The 22,641-nt window shown below is 36.9% G+C and overlaps 1 protein-coding gene across 7 annotated transcripts in view; it reads right to left on the bottom strand.

The window, feature by feature from the left end:
- Positions 1-584: 584 nt before the first annotated feature.
- The window catches only part of LOC127865991 (uncharacterized), a 28,974-nt gene continuing 6,917 nt past the window's right edge, over positions 585-22,641 (bottom strand). For 4 of the 7 annotated variants that reach the window (XM_052406156.1, XM_052406157.1, XM_052406154.1 and 1 more), the window contains exons 2-3: positions 4,133-4,412; positions 585-3,886 (exon numbers count right to left, since the gene is read on the bottom strand). In XM_052406156.1, the coding sequence (XP_052262116.1) occupies positions 2,596-3,531 (936 nt within the window). In that variant the 5' untranslated portion in view covers positions 3,532-3,886; positions 4,133-4,412 and the 3' untranslated portion in view covers positions 585-2,595. Of the gene's footprint in view, positions 3,887-4,132; positions 4,413-6,822; positions 7,179-12,821; positions 12,843-15,975; positions 16,231-22,641 lie in introns of those variants that run through there. The other 3 variants (XM_052406158.1, XM_052406159.1, XM_052406155.1) reach the window with 3 other exon arrangements.

The raw sequence follows: 22,641 nt of genomic DNA on the forward strand, positions 1-22,641 counted from the left end.
CTATTTAGAGATAAAAATTGTTGTACGAGCGTTTCCTCGTCAGGTCTACATGTTACACTTTATAGCTTATAATAGAACTTATAATAAAACATGTCATATTGTCAAATGAAAACATTTGAAACCACAAATTATTTGAAAATAATATATACATTTTATCACTTAAATCAATGATCGGTTTATTGTAATTTTCAACCGTGTTATACTGTTAGTTCGTTTATTGTTCTTTAAGGTCTACCTGTTAATTTGTTCATTGTTCATTGTTGTTTCGGGTCTACCTGTTGGTGCGTTAATTGTTTAATGTTGTTTACGGCCTACCTGTTGGTGCGTTAATTGTTCAGTGTTGCATACGGCCTAACTAACATACACTCCACAATCAGTACGTTGGTACAAGTAATTGTTTCAGGAAGTCAGTATTGATGCCACAATGCCGTAACCGCGGCCGCAGAGAGACTGCCTGAGTTCCGTGTATCATTTCTAAATAACCAAGTCAGGGGTCGTTCGTGCTTTGAAGATGATGTTGATTCCTTTAAACGACGTTGGGTTTTATTTTTTAACCAATACAAAATTAATCTATGCTGAAAACATTTCATAATACCAATAATTTATTTTCGATTCTACATATTTTATTGCAAACATAAATAAGAAATAGTATTAACGAATACATGAACTGGCATCATTAGTAGAAATAACAAAAATATTTAAAATCAGAAAACTTTAAAACACACAAATATTTGCCATTTATAATATATAGCTATTTGAAACAAAATCTTGCTTTTTATTGCAAAAATATATTAAGTAAATTACATTTTTAAGACACTTATAAAAACATATACAATTTCCACAAAAGCAATACGCCTTTATATAAATACAGAAGCTAATGGTAATGTGAATAGTTACACGACTTTATTTATATATACAAGGGGAGTCGTAGGTACATACAATATATTGAGTGAAGTCATTGGCATCCATTCATCTGTACTAATAGTTATATGTTGATATACATCACATGATTACGCATGTGGTTATTTGTGGTAACTAAACATTGCATATGAAATATAGAGTACAGTAACAGTTGTCTTTTGCAATGTGTCGGTAAAAAAATCAACAAATTTCAAAACTTGATATCAAAATTCATTTAAAACAAGATATTTTTGTGAAACACTATGCCCCCCTAATACATTTGACCTTTGAGCTTGAAGGATGACCTTGACCTTTCACCACTTAACATGTGCAGCTCCATGAGATACACATGTATGCCAAATATCAAGTTGCTATCTTCAATATTGCAAAAGTGTACGTTAAATGAGGGATTTTGACCCATATATTTGACCTTTGACCTTGAAGGATTACCTTGATCTTTCACCACTCAAAATGTGCAGCTCCATGAGATACACATGCATGCCAAATATGAAGTTGCTATCTTAAATATTGCAAAAGTTACGGCAAATGTTACAGTTTGACGCAAACCAACAAACCAACCAAAAGACAGAGCAAAAATAATATGTCCCCCACTATAGTGGTGGGGAAAAAAAGAAAATAACCTAGAACATGCCAACTTAACTGTGGGTATGCCAGTATCGAGTAAGACAATGTAAGGGATTGCTAGTGCCTCCGTGGGGTCGAACCCGCGACCCCAAAGATAGCCTTCAGTGTGTGTCCTTGTGTTTTTAGACTATACGAGTGGCGTCATGCGAAAATGGGTCTCATGTCAAATGCGACAAGCGTAGCTCCAGACATGCATGCAGAATCGCGCAGATTGGTCAGGTGTTACGCTATCCGCTACAAAGTCACGCAAGGTTTCATTGTCTCATACGCGGACAGAGAACCGGTGGTTCCTGACCACCATGTGCGGATACGCAGACTGGACTGGAGCTACCCTGGCCGCATATGGCATAAGACCAATTTTCGCTTTACGCGACTCATACATGTAGATATCCGTGTTTTACATTTTAACACATTATAACTAAGATTCATACAGTTTCGTATGTATACAATAACAGATACAACTATAAAATGCGTGTAAAAGTGTTGAATTAAAATAAAAGTATGAATGCACGAGAAAGCTATCAAATATCTAAAAACGCCCGGAAATTAATCGTGAATGCTATATATTTAAAACAATTCCGTTGATAAGCAATTTGGACTCCTGCAAGGGAGTACTGAATTCATGTATGATCCATTGTTGTTTAATAATGTATAAAACAGCAAAAAAGTCCCGAATGCTGTGATAAATATTTAGCTATACAGGGACTGAAGTTTAATAATAGTGGAAGTTTAGTTGAACATAATATAGTATTCGTAGTTTGAATTGGTAGAACGAAAAGCATATTAACAAAAAATTACAAATAATCACAATCGTCTTTATATTATGTATTTTAATGAGCATTTCCCAATGTATGGCGTTCACTGCAAATATGTAATCTGACTAAAATGTTAATTTTTGTTTTTAAGGTTAAGGTTCTCATACAACTCTTTAAAACAGTAACCCAGAACACTAATGGTACGGTACAAACTTATAGTATTCTCATTAAAAATACACTTAATATAGACATAATGTAAATCATTTCAAGTGATGCTAAGACTGTTGCAACTGTTTTATAGAAGCTTCGCCTGGTCGCTACTTGTGGTTGTGTCTCCATCCTCATTCTCATCACTCGACTCAGAGTCGTCTGCTTTTATCGGAAGTGATATATTCTCAATTAATTTAGTTTTGTCTTTCAGTACCACCGAACTGTCTTCATTGCATTCAGAATTGTCAAACTCTGGTTTAATCATGGACTTCTCTAAACTGCTTATGCTTTTTTTCATGACTTTCAAGTTTTCGTCTTGATGAAGAGTCTGAGTAGTTTCTGTGTCATTCGTTCCTGATGCCGTCTCTTTCGGCTTTTGTTCGCTTTCGGGTCCAACAGTCAATATAACGTCCTTGCGTAGTACGTTTTCTGAAACAGTATTGGCACACTCGCTTGTTCCCGGCGCTGGTAAATTTATATACTCATGTCCGGGTACAACATGATCAGATTTCTTCTCCAATGCATTACTCGACTTGTCCGTGGAATGTACTAGGTCGTCAGGTATTACATTTTCCAGATTAATGTACTGAGTGTTTTCCGGAAGATCGACGATAAGTTCCTCTTTAGTGTCAATACTGTCGGCGCAAGGTTTCAGAATGTCTTCATTGACATAAATATTCGATTCGGAGTCATCCGAATTGTCACACTCGCTGTAGCTCATACCACTTTTCGAACTGTCTTTCTGAACTAAGCATTTCTTATCAAGACCAACAGACATTTTACATTCCAACAGGTTTACTCTTAAAGGTTCTTCATAGCCTACGACCCGGCTGGATGCAGCAGACGACTTCGTTGAAAGTGGTTTGTGCGGAATGGTGGTGTTGTTTGAGGTCGCTTCCACGTTACTTAGCGAAACACTTTCAACTTCAATGTAATTGACTTCAATATCCTCAACATCACCACTATTAATAGTTTGTCCATTAATTTCCATCATTTCTGACGCCATTTCTACGAAATTCATTAACCCGAACACTGTTCCGTGGCGGTATAAGCGGCGCCCCAGAATCGCCCCTGATTTCCGTCATCTCTACTGCTTCCGGTTCCGCAACGCCATGAGCACCATCGGTCACGTGAGGCGACACTTCGGAACTCCGGCGGTTCTGACTATGGTACCCCTCGTCTTTAACCTCGCCTCCTTCGTCGTCACTTCCCTCGCCGCTATAACATGGCGGCAAGATACACCGGAAACACAAAAGTCGGCAGACAGGTACTTTCATGCAGCCGGCGAACAGGTGTCTGCAGCATTCTCTCCCCTTGGTCTGCGGGTTAGGGGGCGTAATCAGAGTTGAATATCTGGCCTGCTGGGATGCTCGAACCTGGGCAAAAAAGGAAACGGCGTCACTTTTAGACTATGACACGAACGATAACTCTTGTAATAAACAATGCAGTGTATAGAGCATTACCTACCGTGCGATAAATGTATTATTTTTTATTTATTTATCCTGAACGTAATATGCAATTTATGTTGATACGATATTGGGTCATACAAGCGCTTAATAACTTCATCAGTTCCTAGTTGTGTTTATTTTACGATGTTAGTTCAGGGAGAATGTGATCATTACCGGTAAATGGACGATGTCGTTGTCCTTGGACTTTTTCTTAATCTTCTTCTTCCGGATACGCACAATAGGAGCCTTAGGTTCGTGAAGGGACATGACGGTTACCCTGTGTTGTTCGATCAAGCCGGCAACCACAATAGACGCTTTCGAAAAGGAACGGCCTGGAACCAATTTCAGGGAGGTGGGGTGCGGGTCAAGCCAGAAACTAAAGAAGTCGCGATGATGAGGCCGAGTGGTGGGTGTGCTAAGATGTGCTCCCGCATCGGGGTATTAAGGGTCGACTCTGCAACAGAATACAGCAATTTTAACGGTCGGGGTACGAAAGCAGCAATTACTTCAAATAGATAAACAAGGTTATATTTTGTTTTCTGTAATTAATACTTATGAATACGGTGACTGTTGTGACGATTCAATTATTTAAAACAAGGGCTGTTTGTAAAACATGCATGCCCCCCATATGGGCTCTCCGTTGTAGTGACAGCCATTGTGTGAATATGTTTTTGTCACTGTGACCTTAACCTTTGACCTAGTGACCTGAAAATCAATAGGGTCATCTGCCAGTCATGATCAATGTACCTATGAAGTTTTATGATCCTAGCCAAAAGCGTTCTTGAGTTATCATCCGGAAACCATTTTACTATTTCGGGTCACCGTGACCTTGACCTTTGACCTAGTGATCTGAAAATCAATAGGGGTTATCTGCGAGTCATGATCAATCTACCTATCAAGTTTCATGATCCTAGAAATAAGCGTTCTTGAGTTATCATCCCGAAACCATTTTACTATTTTGGGTCACCATGACCTTGACCTTTGACCTAGTGACCTCAAAATCAATAGGGGTCATTTGCAAGTCATGATCAATGTACCAATGAAGTTTCATGATCGTAGCCATTAGCGTTCTTGAGTTATCATCCGGAAACCATTTTACTATTTCAGGCTCACCGTGACCTTGACCGTTGATATAGTGACCTTAAAATCAATAGGGGTCAACTTTGAGTCATGATCAATCTACCTATCAAGTTTCATGATCCTAGGCATAAGCGTTCTTGAGTTATCATCCGGAAACCATTTTACTATATTGGGTCACTGTGACCTTGACCTTTATCCTAGTGACCTGAAAATCAATAGGGGTCATCTGCGAGTCGTGATCAATCTACCTATCAAGTTTCATGATCCTAGGCCTACGGGTTCTTGAGTTATCATCAGGAAACCATTTTACTATTTCGGGTCACCGTGACCTTGACCTTTGCTCTAGTGACCTCAAAATCAATAGGGGTCATCTGCGAGTCATGATCAATGTACCTATGAAGTTTCATGATCCTAGGCCCAAGCGTTCTTGAGTTATCATCCGGAAACCACCTGGTGGACGGACCGACCGACAGACTGACCGACAGACCGACCGACCGACCGACAGACCGACCGACATGTGCAACGCAATATACCCCCTCTTCTTCGAAGGAGGACATAAAAAAAATAGCAAAATGCACATGTTCTTTTTTAACCGAATGCAAATGAAAACCGACAATTTAATCAAATATACAGATGTTGGAAACATTCCCCTCAAGCATCATGACATACAAATTAAGATCATTAGTTCAATCTCATGCACAAATCGCCCCATTGGTGCAAAAAAAAGCACCATGTGACATTGAAATTAGAAGGTTCATAGTACCTCTTTGCACCAATGTGGCGAAAAAAAGGTGTAAAACTGTGCTGCATTATGTGGGGAGGCGGAAAACTACAACGGGCGAGGCATGGTATGGTATTGCGCAAGGGGGGTTAGAGGGTTAGGGTTAGTGTTAGGGGTCGGGTTAGGGTTAGCCTAAACCCAACCCTAACCCTAACCCGACCCCTAATCCCAACCCTTACCTTAACCCTTTTTTGGGGTTATCACCCCTGACCATGCCTCGCCCGTTGTAGTTTTCCGCCTCCCCATTATGTGAGGACAAGGAGTGTGTCCCAGCACTCCTACCTATTTTACTTAAACAAATCTAACCAAGCTCATATGCGCCGGGCGCGGATCTGACCCGCGGTCCAAGGTGAAAAGCGCGTGTACCAACCAACAGATAAAATAATATAACCGTGGAATGTGACTGCTATTACTAATTGAATTTTCTTTTGTATTTTTATGATCCTATCGCTTATGTTTCTTACCACTAAGTCAGCAACGAAAACATAGGTTGGGGTTTTCACCTAAGGTTTTAAACACAAATACACAGAACGTTATATAAATATAATATTAACAATGTGTCGTTAAACCAATTCAAACAAACGATATTATTTATAAAAGAGAGTGCTATACATCAGAAGATCACATAATTATATTGTAATTTTTCACATAAGATTGCGAATAATTAATATAATTAACCATGTGTTACAGACGCAACAACATTGCAATAGATCACGTAATAATACTGCAATATCTCTAAAAGATTGTGTATTCTTTATAGATTTAAGCATGTATAGTATTTTTAAAATGTATTTGACTGCGAGGTAGCCCTTTTGAAAAGAAATAAGAAAAAAAGGATGAAATCATTTATTGCTAGAATGATTAGCAGGTTATGGTTATTTTAGAATTAAAGAACGAACATCAGATAAACGTAAATAAATCCACCATAATTGTTGTCATAGTTATTTAAATAAAACTCGTTAATAGATACACACTTCACAACATTCTCTCCCAAGTCACTTACACTATTTCTGTTTCAAACTCCAATTTCACACAAAAAACAACTGCTCTAATCCACCAGTATTCATTATTTAATCAGACTTCAACGCTAACAAACACCGTTCATCAACTGTACACGTGCGGCTAGTTTTTCTTGATTTTATCAGTAACTGCATGCACTGGACGGTTTATTTATCTAGACCCCTAAATCTACCAGATGGCCCTTAGCAATTTATCACTTCCGTTTCCTGGTACAATAAATACATGTATAATAACCGCTGATTAGTAATAAACAAGTTGTCCTGTGGCAGTTATAAATAACATGTAAACTAACATATTAATTAGGCATTGTGAAGCAATATTTGACACATTGACACCCTGATATTTACTTAAACAATATACTCGGTAACTTATCAGTAATTTATCAATCGCCAATAGTATAATCTTAAAATACCATCCGCTAATGATAATTATCTCATATATCTACACGTTGACGTGTCAGTTACCGGGGTGCGTCTTGTTAAACATGCATTTGAGCCGCGCTTCGTGAAAAGGGGGTTTTATGCATGTGCGTTAAGTGTCGTCCCAGATTAGCCTGTGCAGTCCGCAAGTCCGCACAGGCTATCCGAGGACGACACTTTCCGGCTCAACTTGATTTTTTCTAAGAAGAGACTTTCTTGAAACGAAACATATCATTAAAGTCGAAAGTGTCGTCCCAGATTAGCATGTGCGGACTGCACAAGCTAATCTGGAACGACATTTTACGCACATGCATTAACCCCCTTTTCCACAGAGCGAGGCTCATTTATATTACGATGCAAATTTCAAAAAAGCTCAACAAGGGATGTCCCAAGAAAGCGCACTCGTCTTTTATTCCGATTTGATAGTGTTATGTGGATTGATGTATGTCAACTGATATAATGACTTGAAGAAATATTTAATGGTGAATATCGGTAATAGTTTAATAGTTACATCCAAAATTGAACCTGCAAATTTAGATTATTACATAAAACGAGACCATGTCATAAAACTAGAATTCTCATCGTGTTCAAGTTAATATATTTTAATTTTATTACTATGCGAGCCAAAGCAATGTCTGCATATTAGCTGCATGCACACACATTTCCACGCAAACCTCCATCAAATCTCAAGTTTATGAGCGGAAACTTGTTTCCTTTTATTAGCAGCAGCGGCCTTCACAATGGTCATGGCCCATACGCAATCACAGGCTTAGTCTGCATGCTACACACACACATTTTGGGCAGTAACTCAAACATTTTTAGAACATTTTATTCCATATTCGGTAACAGTGACCTTGACCCGACGGGTCAACGCTAACCCCGCATAAAAGCTGCCTTCATACAAAAATTCAGCAAAACACCGCCCTCCTAACAAAAAGCTATAGGAAGGAATTCGTCTATCGTGTGGCATTGACTCAAATTGCCAAAATAGCAAATCTTTCAATATACCGCCCCCCCCCCCCCGCTAACCAGAAATCCTGGAACCGCCCCTGCTATCCCAAACTAGATAGGCATGTTGTCTATAAACACATTAATTTTCAACACAATTATTTCAATCCTAATAGACCAGTCTAGAAGTAAATTAAAAGAAACTCTCTATCTATTTCAAGAAACAGTGACATTGGCCCAACTGACCCCAAATATCGAGGCTCGCTGCAGGCTAGCTTTATCCAAAGTTTCATAATGGTTGGTCAATGAAAACTAGTTATTGATTTAAAAACACAAAAACCTTAAGTGTGCAAGTAAAAAATGGCTATTATTCGGCAGTTCAGAGTTTTGACTTTTGGACAGTGACCTTTTATAATGACTACTAAATTGATATTTATTTCAATATCAGATCATTTCACCGCAAAAGTTAATCAGAATGTCCTGGGTGCAAAAGGGGCATAGTTCCGCTAGAATGTAGATCAGAGTTGTAAGCTTTGACCACTGACCTCAAATGATGACGCCGAAGACATGTGTGGTGATCCGATTGAATATGTTCAGTTGTTAGACAGGTATGTACTGGCTGCATGCAAACCTTATCGAACATGTTATTATGGACAAAACCCTTAATCTGATTATATAGGTGCCAACACTGACATAATCCTGCTGACAAACAGGTAACAGTTGTATATTTAGTTAAGATACTGATTATAAAGACCCTCAACACATATTCGGTTTTAACTCAATATCTGTTGTGGCTATAGAGGCATGGCGATGTTGTACTCGGCATATTTCAAAACAAGAGGCCCCAAAGGGCCCTGGGTCGCTCACCTGAGAGACTTAGATGGAAAGAAACAAAGATTAAAACTCTTCAGCAAATATTTCAAATTATTAAGATGACAAGAATGACTTTAAAAATAAGGTGTTCCAAAGTATTCACAATAGGCCTATATAGAAAATTACCCCATCCACCCTGGCAGCCATGTTTTTAATACCCAGATTTTTAAAATATGTATATATATATATATATATATATATATATATATATATATATATATATATATATATATATATATATATATATATATATATAAGGAAAACGCTTCTTGCAAACATATAGACAAAACTGCCCCATCCCCTGGCGGCAATGTTTTTCCTATGATCACGACCATTTTCAAACTCATGCGACATATCAATAAAACCAATGTTTTGACCAAGTTTCATGATGATTGTCCAAAAATGTGACTTTCAGAGTGTTCACAGGCTTATACGGAAAATGCCACCCCCCCTGGCGGTCATGTTACTAGATGGATCAAAACCATTTTTTGAACTCAACCGTCGTATCCAGGAAACAAGGGTTGTTAACGTTGTTTTGTGAAAAAAAAAAGGTTTGCTGTTTCAGCAGATATATACATATATGCGCCATCAGTAGTTTTGTGTGTGTGTGTTAAATTTTTTTAAATAGACATTTGTTACCCGTTGCGGCAAAGCTATTATTTTGGATAAAAGTAATATGAGGACAGTAATTGAATAATGAGCATCAGCAAAAGAAAAAGGAAGTACATTTTTCAACAAATTGTTGTCCAAATATGAGATCATGAGATAAGCATCTCAGCATCATATAGGGGATGACTGTTTACAATCTGTTTAGCAAGAACACTTTTAGATACTGAAAACAGCCGTTTTTATTAAAGAGATTGTGTTTTTGTAAAATAGTTTTTGCATAATTAAATAAAATATGTTGAACTGTTATCATATATCAAAGTAAGTTATAAAAAAGTAAATGAGTATGAGAATATGTACAGCTACTAGAAATTCAATATTGATCTTCTTTTATAGAACAAAACATCACTTGATCTTTCTTATAGTTATAAATGTGTGCAAATATATAAGTAAACACACACAAGACATTTGAAAATGTATCATATCAAAACAACTATCAAACTATTTGTAATATAAATGCACAAAAAATCTGTAACATAAATACCGGTACATTATTTTTGCAAAAACAAATGCAAATCAACTTTTCTTCAAACAGCTGTTTGTGCTTCTTAAAAGATGTGGTAAGTTGTTGTTTTTTTACTACCAAATTGTTCACCTTTTTGACAAAGTGTTTTTAAACAACTGGAACAATTTTAGGACTCACCTTGCATTGGTATTTCCAATTGAAACAACAATAAAACCTGCTAAAATCACAAATCTTTCATAATCACACACACACTACTGACTAACTGAAAACTGTAGGGGTAAAACATTTTAAGTTGTAATGTCTTATCAATCTAATGAATGGTTTCCATCTGACATCAACACAAAGGTCTTTGATGAAAGTGCCCAGTTAATTGGGGTAAATTTCCAGGAGTGTTACACAATTACCATCTGGCAACTATGCAAGCACAGGTTTAAATGAGTTATATAGAGAGTAGCCTAGGATAAGTGAATGAAAAGTCAAATAAGATTCATATGTAACACTTCTTGTTGTTTTATTGGTTTTACCACTATGTTAAATTTCAGCAAAGATATAAATAACAAACATAAGTAATGGCAATAATTAATTTGAGTAATGCAATAATTATAATTAGATATTTGGGTTGTGGTTAATGTTTCTGAATCCATTACCAGTATCATCATAATCATCATCATAATCATCATCATCATCATCATAATCATCATCATCATCATCATCATCATCATCATCATCATCATCATCATCATCATCATCATCATCACCATCATCATCATCATCATCATCATCATCATCATCATCATCATTGTGTTTACAAGTTAAGGGCTACGTCAGCGAATATTCATAAAGACCCTATTAAAACATGTAAAGTTTTATATTGATTTCTCTCATAGATACAGAGATATGGGGAAGTTTGCACGCGAACGTAAGCTAGAAAATTCTACGTACATCAAAGGGCATCATACTACTATTTGCAAATCATACTTATGGAGCTTGGTCAGTGACATCAAACAATGACCCCCCCCCCAAAAAAAAAAAAGAAACCGTCGGGGACGGGTGATGCTCCCCAAAGGTTTTTTTGTCACAATATTGCACTATATATTCAGATAAAAGGAAACGTCTTGAGGGACATAACTTTGGACAAAATAATACGACGGGTGGTTTAGCAACTTAAATTTTTTTCAAAGGGCCATAACTCTCTAAATAAATCATCTAACCAGAACCTACAATTAACATGCGCATCTCCTCAAGGTAGTTAGGCTTCCCATAAAGCTTCATTGTATTCCAGTCAGTAGTTGGGGAGAAATAGCCCGGACAAGAATGTACAGTTTATAGAAAATTTAAAAGGGTCATAACTCTGTGGAATATCATCCGACCAGAACCGGCTGATAATATGCACATCTCCTCTTGGTAGTGAAGCTTCCCATAAAGTTTCATTGAATTCCCGTAATAAGTTGCTGAGAAATAGCTCGGACAAGAATTGCACTATATGTACAATGGAAAATTTCAAAGGGCCATAACTCTGTGAAAAATCATCCGACGAGAACCTGCTGATAATATGCACATCTCCTCTTGGTAGTGAAGCTTCCCATAAAGTTTCATTGAATTCCGGTCATTAGTTGCTGAGAAATAGCCCGGACAAGAATTGCACTATATGTACAGTTAATAGAAAATTTCAAAGGGTCATAACTCTGTGAAAAATCATCCGAGCAGAACCCGCTGATAATATGCACATCTCCTCTTGGTAGTGAAGCTTCCCATAAAGTTTCATTGAATTCCGGTCATCAGTTGCTGAGAAATAGCCTAGACAAGAATTGCACTATATGTACAGTTAATGGAAAATTTTAAAGGGCCATAACTCTGTGAAAAATCATCCGACCAGAACCCGCTGATAATATGCACATCTCCTCTTGGTAGTGAAGCTTTCCATAAAGTTTCATTGAATTCCGGTCATTAGTTGCTGAGAAATAGCCCGGACAAAAATTGTGCACGGACGGACACACGGACGGACGGACGGACGAAGCGGCGACTATATGCTCCCCCCAAAAAAAATGTTTGGGGAGCATAAAAACACACGTTTGATGTTTGAATAGAATGCCTACAATGTAGTTGAAACAGTGGAATGAAGATGTTGCAGGTTTAACTTGCCCGGAGCATTAGCTGACACAGATGCCGACAGAAGTAATATAGCTCAAACTATTCGATAAGCTAAAAAACATGAGCAAACATCGATGATTGTCTCATTTTAGTAATTGAACGTATTTTTATAGTATTTGTCACCTATATACCGATATTTACTTAAATAAAATAGGATACTATACATCTACTTTTTTAAACAACAAACGTAAGTCGAATGACAGATGGGCACTGATCAGTATTTTGCGCATTCAAGGAACTAAGCTTAACCCATTAATGCATAGCGTCTAGAAAAAGGCCTTGGCAAACAGCGTAGACCCAGATGAGACGCCGCATGATGCGGCGTCTCATCTGGGTCTTCGCTGTTTGCTTAAAGGAAATAAATTGATCCAATTTAGAAGAATGGGAGAGTCCACTCGGCATAAATGGGTTAAGTACATGGCTGTGATGGAACGCATTCGTATACATGCACGTATTTACCAATAGATCTGGAACAAGGCTATTTCCGCTAGTGGGCTATCAATCAGCCTGCTGGCAGCTATACCGGTAAATATCTATCAAGGAGACGTACTTGCTAATTGAGAAGTAGTCAAGGTCAGAATAAATTATAAATTGCAAAGACGTTACTTTATCAAACAAAGCTCTATGAAATTCATAAATTCTTCAACGAACGATCAATGTTATATCAATTCAGTTTCTTATTTTCATAAAATGTAATACAGCATTTACACACAATAAAAAGTGGAATCATTGGACGAGTACATCAACTTTCATTAAACATAATTATAGCAACATGAGCACAGTCTGGAGAAGTTCGAAAAATGTACCGTGCATTTCGCACTCCTATTACTGTATATAATTATAAAAACGCCTAAATATAACTTATGATGCTTTGAAAATGTCAATCTAACGACTTTATGCATAATAAGATGGCAATTATGTGAAACAATTACGATAACTGAATTTTAAATGTGCCATGCTAGTTCAAGTGACAACATCAAAATAACCCACTGCAGACACTGCACAAAACGCGATCATACAGTAAGTTTAATGTTCACAGCATTCGCAATCGATATTAAAATATTTGGCACCCACATCAATAAAATTATATGAAAATGTCCACACAAATGTCAGCAAGTCTTACGTGATTAAAGAGCCTAATAAGCTTTCACGTTCCTGAAGGCTTTTCGCGACGTAGTGCACGGATAATGGCAGAAATTGTTTCTGACTGCAGAACATGGTATACTGGAAATGAGAATTGTCAGCGAGCTGTTCGATGGGCATTATTAATGGTTCCCATATACGAGTCAAATTACGATATTGTTATCCTGAAAAAAAATAATGCAACAGAAGATTGATTTTGAGATTATATTAGGCATTATACTGTTTGTTATACTTAAAACTTTATTCAAACATGTATTTAATGTGGATTTAGATTGTATAACATCAATATAATGTATATAGTAATCTTATGAAATTATCAAATTGCTAATATATTAAGTTGTGTTATATGCGTCAACTTCTTTGTGGATAGAACAATCAGTTGTAGTTCGGCCGACATACGGTTAATGTCGAGAATCTTGCCCATTTTCACCAGGAAATATTTGCAATTAAAAAAAAGTTGGAACAAAAAAATATATAAACTTACAATATGCTTAAATAAAAACTTTGAAAATTACATCGAAAAATGAATTAAAGAAATAGCCTGATAGGTGCGTATTTGACGTTGCTGACGTAGACGTTTAATGACGCGCTTCAAAACTAGTTTCCGGTGTTTGAGATGTAGGCTGTTTCCCCATTAAGTTGTTAAATTGCTTTTCTTAAAATTATTGTTCATATTGGCTTTATCTTTAGAGAAAATTAAAATTATTTGCGACTTGTTTGATTAGTAAAAATCAGTTCTGCGAACCTTTTGATCGAGGTTTTTAGTGTTACGTGTTAAGACAGTTATATAGTTAGTTATCAAGTGTATAAAGCTTCGTTGAGAATGAAGGAAATTATGCCTGTTCATAAATTATTTCATTGTTTCCACAGGCCATTTCTTAGAGACTACCCATTAGGTTAAATCATGGGCGAGTGATCTAATTCTAGAAATAGGTCAGACAAACGCAGTAATGTCACACCGCGTGGATACACCGAGGAGCATTATTTATTAAATCGAAAGAAACACGATTGGTTTTAACAATTTTTATTTGAAAATTGATAAAACGAGGACGACAGGATCCGCAAACCATGTTTAAAAAACTTCAGAGAATGCTGTGTGGGTTTAGAGTTTTTACTTTAATATTCATAAATCGTGCACCGTTCGTCTCCAGACAGGACGCTACGACTGTGATTTACCTGATACCATCAACCTGTACGGGGCTAATATTTCACTCCTGCGCCTCTTCTAGCGCTATATCCGCGAGTTGAGAACATTGAATTGAATGTGTTTTATCTCGGTTAGATAACACTAACACACGCATGATCAACACACGCGAATAAATAGACGAATTAAGCATGCACATGCTGATTTCCAAGCAGATAGCTGCTAACGAAGGACAGTTTCAAACAGTATGAACATATGCATAAATATTTCGACTTGACAAGCTCAGAAATATGTTTCTCTATAGCAAAATAATGCTTGTACGGTTCTGAAAATACGTATAACAATTCAAACCGGGTTAAAAATGCATTAACAAAAAATAATTACTTAGCAACAATAGCAATCCTATAACGAACACGCGAAGTAATATATAATTACCCGGACTTCTCTGACCATCAACACATCTAAGCCACACCTCAACATTCCCAATACCCAACTCAGCCCATTATCCGGTCAAAACCTTTGTGGGAAAGCTTCAAGAATATGATACATAATTCGACACTTTATATAACTTTTATAACAATAGCATAAGGACAATAAATCTTGCTTTAAGTTAGCGAACAGTGTTATGGGAATAATATGTCAACCAAGTACGATAGTGGCAGTGCGCGCACTTTATGGTGACAATGTTGTCAACTCGGCTAATGTAGTCATTATTCTTGTCTTACTTTCATTTACTTCACCCTTTTTTAAATTTGTTGTTTTATATACAAAAATACAAAATAACTATCATCATCATCATGATCATCATGATAATCATCACCACCATTACCATCATAATCATCATCATCATCATCATCGTCGTCATCGTCGTCGTCGTCATCATCATCATCATCATCATCATCATCATCATCATCATCATCATCATCATCATCATCATCATCATCATCGTCATAATCATCATCATCGTCGTCGTCGTCTTTGTCATCATTATCATCACCATCATCATCACCTCTACCACCATCATCAACAACAACACACTTTATCATCAACATGACAATTGAATCATCTAAATCATCATCATGAACAACAACAAAAATGAAATTAAAAATGACAGCATAATTTTCTACAGTATCATTATCAGCAGCATTATAACCCACATACCAATGACATTTTATAATTTTTATAAAACATGTTCTTATAATGAACATTATTACCTCTCAATCATACGAATTTGCAGTTCTCCAAGTCCACAGTCCTATTCGTACCACAATTAGACGGACTTATAATTAGGCAGTCAAAATATATGCGTTTTTACATGTAACATACCTGCATTGACGAATGCACAAAGGGTAATAGGGGTTCATAGTGCACTGCACACGATCGAAAAATAGATGCACTTTAGTTATTTTATGTACATCAATATCCAGCACACAATCTCAAACTTTTTTGTCTTATTCTAGCTACATGTATATATAAAACACATCTATCCTATACTTCCGGAGAGTCGATCGATCAACCAGACAAACCTCGCGCTAGATTTCTGAAATCGATTTTGTCGCATGATGAAGACTGGCGTATGAGAATTTAGCAGCGTTCATGCGTTTCTTATAACGCGTTGTATTTTGGCACATTAATCGGAAATCGCGGAGAAAACAAACATGAAACCAACGTCAACATAAAATTTATAATGCGTTGAATCGCTAAGTATGCATATGCAGGCCAACATAGGCGCATAAATGACATTTGAAATTAATTCCACATTAAAATTCGTGATATACAGAATACTAAATACATCAATAACAGAGTGACAAACCGAGGAAACGAGATGGAATTTTAATAATAACGCGATGATACATGTTCTTAAAGAGCCACACAACGATCAGTTTGTATAGGGATACGGTGTAACGATACAGCAATATTCCTATGACGTACTATTTGGGTCAAAAGTCAACAAGACCTACAAGGTAAAATGAGAAATGTACGTCGACGTACATTTTGTTGTACGTCGACGTACAAAATTGCACGTCGACGTACAATTTTTACCGACACTTGAGTGTTGGCCAATCAGAAGACGCCTTACATCTGTTGCTTTGGTCCGCATGTTAAACATTCAATGCGGTGTTGTAAAAAATGGCGGTCTCCATAATATCATTCGGCTCTGGAAAAACAACTGTTTCCCAGCAATTTTAGTACAATAAACTAATGTCTGTCAAAGAGAACATGAGAAATCATTTTTTATATCGGGCTCCTTTACTTATCGGTAATGTCATAGTGGTTCTCAATTTAAATAATGCTCTATTTTACAAAGTTACCATTCGTCCAAAAATTCCCTATCCGAAATCGTATACAGTCAATTCAGAATAAATCTGAAGGAAAAGCGGCTCAAGAGACGAGTGTTTTGATTGGCTGTTCAGAAAATTTGTACGTCGACGTACAAAAATGTACGTCGACGTACAAATTGAACGTCGACGTACAAATATATACGTCGACGTGTATTTCATATTTGTACGTCGACGTACAATTTTTGTACGTCGACGTACATATTATACGTCGACGTACATTTCTCATTTTACCTAGTAGGTCTTGTTGACTTTCGACCCAAATGGTACGGCATATATTCCGTCTATTTCATATTTGTACGTCGAAGTACAATTTTTGAACGTCGACGTACACATTTTCTGAACATCCAATCAAAACACTCGTCATTTGAGCCGCTTTTCCTTCAGATTTATTCATAATAAATGTTTCAAATCTCTTTTTTAATTGAGGACAACATGAATAAAAATATTAAAATTGAAAAAAAAGGAAAAACAATATTAAAAATAAGTATCTTCTTGACGGTTTTTATTCTAAAATCGGTTTAAGTAATAAATATTATACACTTTATTAGACATCCGGCCGATGTCTGATCTATATGTCATAACTTGACGCTCAAAGGGATAAGGTAAGGATCACCACAGCCGGTTGCTAATACACAGTGTAGACTTCCGCTGTTTTATTGTGGTAATTAACACGATTGTTTAGAAAGCATAGGCCAAATAATATAGAATCAAATTTTGAAATAAAAAGCGTATAAAGAGTCTGAAAATAGCGCAGTGAATGTTTAACATGCGGATCAAAGCAACAGATGCAAGGGGTCTTCTGATTGGCTAACACTCAAGGGTCGGTAAAAATTGTACGTCGAAGTACAAAATAATGTATAATAATGTCGACGTACATTTCTCTTTTTACCTAGTAGGTCTTGTTGACTTTTTACCCAAATGGTACGTCATATACCAAACCACACAATACGACAACCTCCGCGCAGAGATTTGACGAAAACCAGCATAGCTGGATAGTATGTGAGAGCAAGGAGCGACAACTTTGCGTGGAGATTGACAGTACGGTTCCACGCGATAAATACCATACCGTACCACACAACAAAATACGGTACCACACCACATAGTAAACCGTCCCGACTCACACTGAACCATAACATACCGTATCATGTAGGACCTTATACTACCACGTCAAACGTTTACGTACCAACCAAACTCGCACCACACCTCATCGCACCAAAGCATAAAACCCGTATTATGCCAACTTTCAAATAATCTTGCGATATCAAACCTCACCATACGTATCACACCAAACCTTATCGTACCCAAACACGTCGTACCTTATCGAACTACACAAAATCGTGCGACATCGCACCACGCCAAATGCCGCATGCTGTATAAAACCAACTACACATCACCATTCTACACAACATATCACCATACTACACCTCATCGTACAACGTCATTACCTCACAGTAATAAGCCACACCGTACCGTACCGTACCATACCTCACACACTACGCCATAACTGACCGCACCTCGCCATACCCCACCATGACTTAAAATATTCCGACTATGTTCCATCAATATTGAGACATAATACGGCCTCTATAGTCATGATAGTGGTAACAAGGATCTTACACGTTTTGACATAGTGGACTAGGTTTTTGGACACACAAGACGCATGTTCAAATCGGCCTAGATATTGTCAGTATAAACATTCTCGCCTAGATGGGGTAATATATTTTATTTTTTGACCTAGTTTTCGGAAGCATGAACCAACATTCCAAGTCAACCTGATATATCTAAAACAACTTTCATCAAGACTGAATCATGTATTTGACCTCTATAGTAGTATCAATGTTGTTTTAAGGTTTGAACTTATGACCTTGTTTCATGACACTCTTGATCCAGATTCGAATTCAGCATGGGCATCATAAAGATAAACATTCTGGTTAAGTTTCATTAAGATTGAGTCATTCTGGAAAAGCTTCATCAATATTGAGTCTTAACTGTTGTCTCAAGAGTGGTAACAAGAATCTTGGATGATGTGACAGTATGCTAATATTTTTGTAGGAACATGACCCTGATTAGAACCAAGCCAAACTTGTGCCAAAATAAACATTCGGACCAAGTTTCATCAAGATTTAAAATAAAGTAGCTACTGAAGTATTTACTAGTTAAAGGTCGACGACAAAAGACGAGGGACGCCGAACCAAGAATGACAACACAAGCTTACCATGATGGACTGCGTGCTCAGGTGAGATGAGTACACAGAGATGAAATCAAAACATACACGAACGATATCTTAGGAAAATAATTTTATGAAAAAAGCTTTGCAACGGACCTTAATATGGTTCATAATACAATACGTGAAGTTTGAATATGTTAAGTGGCATGAATACTGAATATACTATAGTATGATAATATGTACCACGGAGTCATTAAGTAAGTATGATATATTTGTACCACGGAGTCATTAAGTAGAACATTTTGTAGGAATGAATGTCGTTTACTTGAACCTGTTATTTCCAATAATTAGATGTGAGGGAAAACTAACATTTCATTTGTTTGTGGACCAGAAAACGGAAAACCCCATTGCGACAATCCTTCTTCACAATAGACACCTTGTCTGACTACGAACCGACACAAAAGCGTACTGAAACGGAAAGCTTCTGACATCAAAGCTGCATACATACAACATCAGCAGCTTCTGTTTTCACAGGGTATACAGTTTCGATCTTCACGGGCAATTAGCTTTTGTGAATGAAACACGTAACATTATACTTCGGGTGCGGAGGAACATACCCATGTTTTATCGCTTTATAATAATATATAATATAGGTCACAACGATTTTTTGTTGTTACCGTGATTTTTACATGAAGGTGTAGTTTGAACGTTCGACGTATAATATCAAACTAGCAAAAATACTGTAAAATAAAAACAATAAGGACACAAAACTTCAGATGCGTTTTTTAACAGAAATATAAAATACGCACGCGAAAAAATCATAGCCATGTGTTTCAAGCAAATGTAACTATTATCGAACTCATCCAAGATATTATTAAGACCAATCTTTTGACCAAATTTCATGAAGATTGGGCAATAAATGTGGCCCCTTGAGTGTTAACAAGATAAATGTTGACGCCGCACGACGGACAAAATCATGAAAATGTGATCACAAAAGCTCACCATGAACACATTGTGCTCAGGTTAGCTAAATAGGCTCGTTATATTGACTGTCATGAACACGAATAAAACATTATAAGCATTTTAATAAAAGTATGTTATTACTCCTGCCTTTAAAATAAATATATAATGTAAAGCATAACATATGAGACTTTGTTGCTGTACTAAGGTATAGTCTCCTAATTTAGCCAAAGTAATACTTTATCATATTTTTTTCTAGTGTATGTATATATATTAGGCTAAATTATTTTCTTTTCGGGCTTATTACCTCACATAAAGGTCAAGTACAAAAGAATATTTTGTCCGGCTTAGTCTCTCCAGTCAAGAGAAAGTAATCATGCAATCAGATTCTTGAGTCAAATTCTAGACAAAAAGTCCCATAAGACGCATGCAGGCGGTCATAATTCCGTGAATACATAACATACACGTTACTAGTACAATACAAAAGAACACTTCTTGTGTTTTATATTTAAACTTTAACTTCCCTGCGACACTCCCTAGACTGACGTGTCTCCTATGTACAATACTTATCGTAATCATATTTAGATAAAGTTATAGCCCGAACAAGTGACGAGCGCTTCGTGATTTATGTTATAACTGTTCACAACATGAATGTATTATATTATCATCGAAATAAACGGAAAAAAATCCAATAGTTTCGCGTAGTTAGACTCATAAAAAGCGGCCTTTAACGATTCACATTTTTGTGTATTTAATATAGGTACAAGTTGGCACTTAACGGATTGTTTAAATGAACACAAATAACCAATTAGATAATTACCGTTACGTAAGTTAAATGCCTAACAAAGTTAATATGCATGTAAACTAATAAGCAAACGAAACCCCTTATCAATCTCCATGCAGAGTTGTCGTGCCATGCTCTCACATACATGTAATGTAACTGTCTTGCAAGAGATTGACCCCTAATCGCACCAACACTGCACAATTTACCGATCAAACAACATACCGCAACGTACCACACCTCAAAGTAAGAAACACGTCAGCATTTTAATAGATACAAAAACTGGAAGTTTAATCTTTTCGACCTCTGATATTTGAAGTTCTTCGCGTACTGTTTAAAAGTTTAAAGATTATATATACTGTATATTCGCCTGACAAAAAGCCTTCACTTTTCTACAGAAATGTTAAAATGTAAATTTATTTTCATCAGGTGTTCATATGCCAAATCAGTAACATATTTAAATATTGGATAATCAAAAAATCAATTATATCATTTGTTATTCTAACGTGAGAAGGAACTTCCACAGCGCCATTTGTTGAATTTCTTTACTCGTTTTTTTTAATTTCTGTTCTAAGTTCTACTTCTTCGAGGCTAGGGTTGCGATGAAAGCTTGGAGTACAACTCCTGAAATACATGCCCTGTGGCTGGTCATACAATAACTCCTATTACGATACGAAATGACAAAATAGGCCCACGATACTATACGACAAGACACCCGTATGTGAACACTGTTAAAAAGTACACTAACACGGCCATAGCATTAACTTCTTCTTCATGGTATCAGCTGATATAATTAAGTTTTATTTTGTTTTTCGGTTGGTTTTGTTGGGTTGTTCACCTGTTTTGAACAGTATATGTATTACTGAAAAATAATGAAATCCAACTAAAGAACAGACACCATCCTTAAATGAACCTCAGCGGGTATAATTGAAGGAACACTTTTATGTGAGGGTTGTGTTAGTTTAACAATGCATTCCATGACGATTTCTTGGTGCTCTGCCATTGTTGAGAACAGTTGAGCCGCACTTTTGGAAAACCGGGTTTAATGCATGTGCATAAACTATCGTCCCCGATTAGCCTGCACAGTCCGCATGAGCTAATAATGACCGACACTTTCACTATTCGCTCAAAGGAAAGTCACTTTTAAACAAACATGCAGTCAATGTGGAAATCGTCGTCCCTCTGGTGTCTGCACAGGCTTATCTGATATGGTACTTTACACAAGTGCATACAGCCCGGTTTTCAAAGAGACCAACTTATTGAGCGTTGTTCTGAGGCTAAGTACATGTGCGTAAAGTGTCATCCCAGATTAGCCGGTGTAGTCCGAACAGGCTAATCAGGGACGACCTTTTCCGCCTAAACTTGATTTTCGGTAAAGAGGGACTTCCTTGAAACTAAAAATACCATACAAGCGGAAAGTGTCGTTCCTGATTAGCCTGTGTGGACTGCACAGGCTAATCTGGGACGACACTTTTCGCAAATGAATTATGCCCAGTTTTCTCAGAACACGACTCAATCATTGGCCTGAATCATCTGAGAGATGTGGTTATAAGAAGACCGTGCCATGTTTGCCCCGGTCAAGATACTCCAGTAAATCCACTGGCTTCAGCATGTGAGGAATGCTGAGACAACAACTGGGAAATGAATCAATATGAAACCGAACGATATTGTAACAAGAGCACCGCATAACGGGCGCCAACGCTCGGCTGCGAAAGCTTGTCAGAATTTTTTTAAAGAGGTCA

The sequence above is a fragment of the Dreissena polymorpha genome, chromosome 2, assembly GCF_020536995.1.
Source record: "Dreissena polymorpha isolate Duluth1 chromosome 2, UMN_Dpol_1.0, whole genome shotgun sequence".
Lineage (NCBI taxonomy): Eukaryota > Metazoa > Mollusca > Bivalvia > Myida > Dreissenidae > Dreissena > Dreissena polymorpha.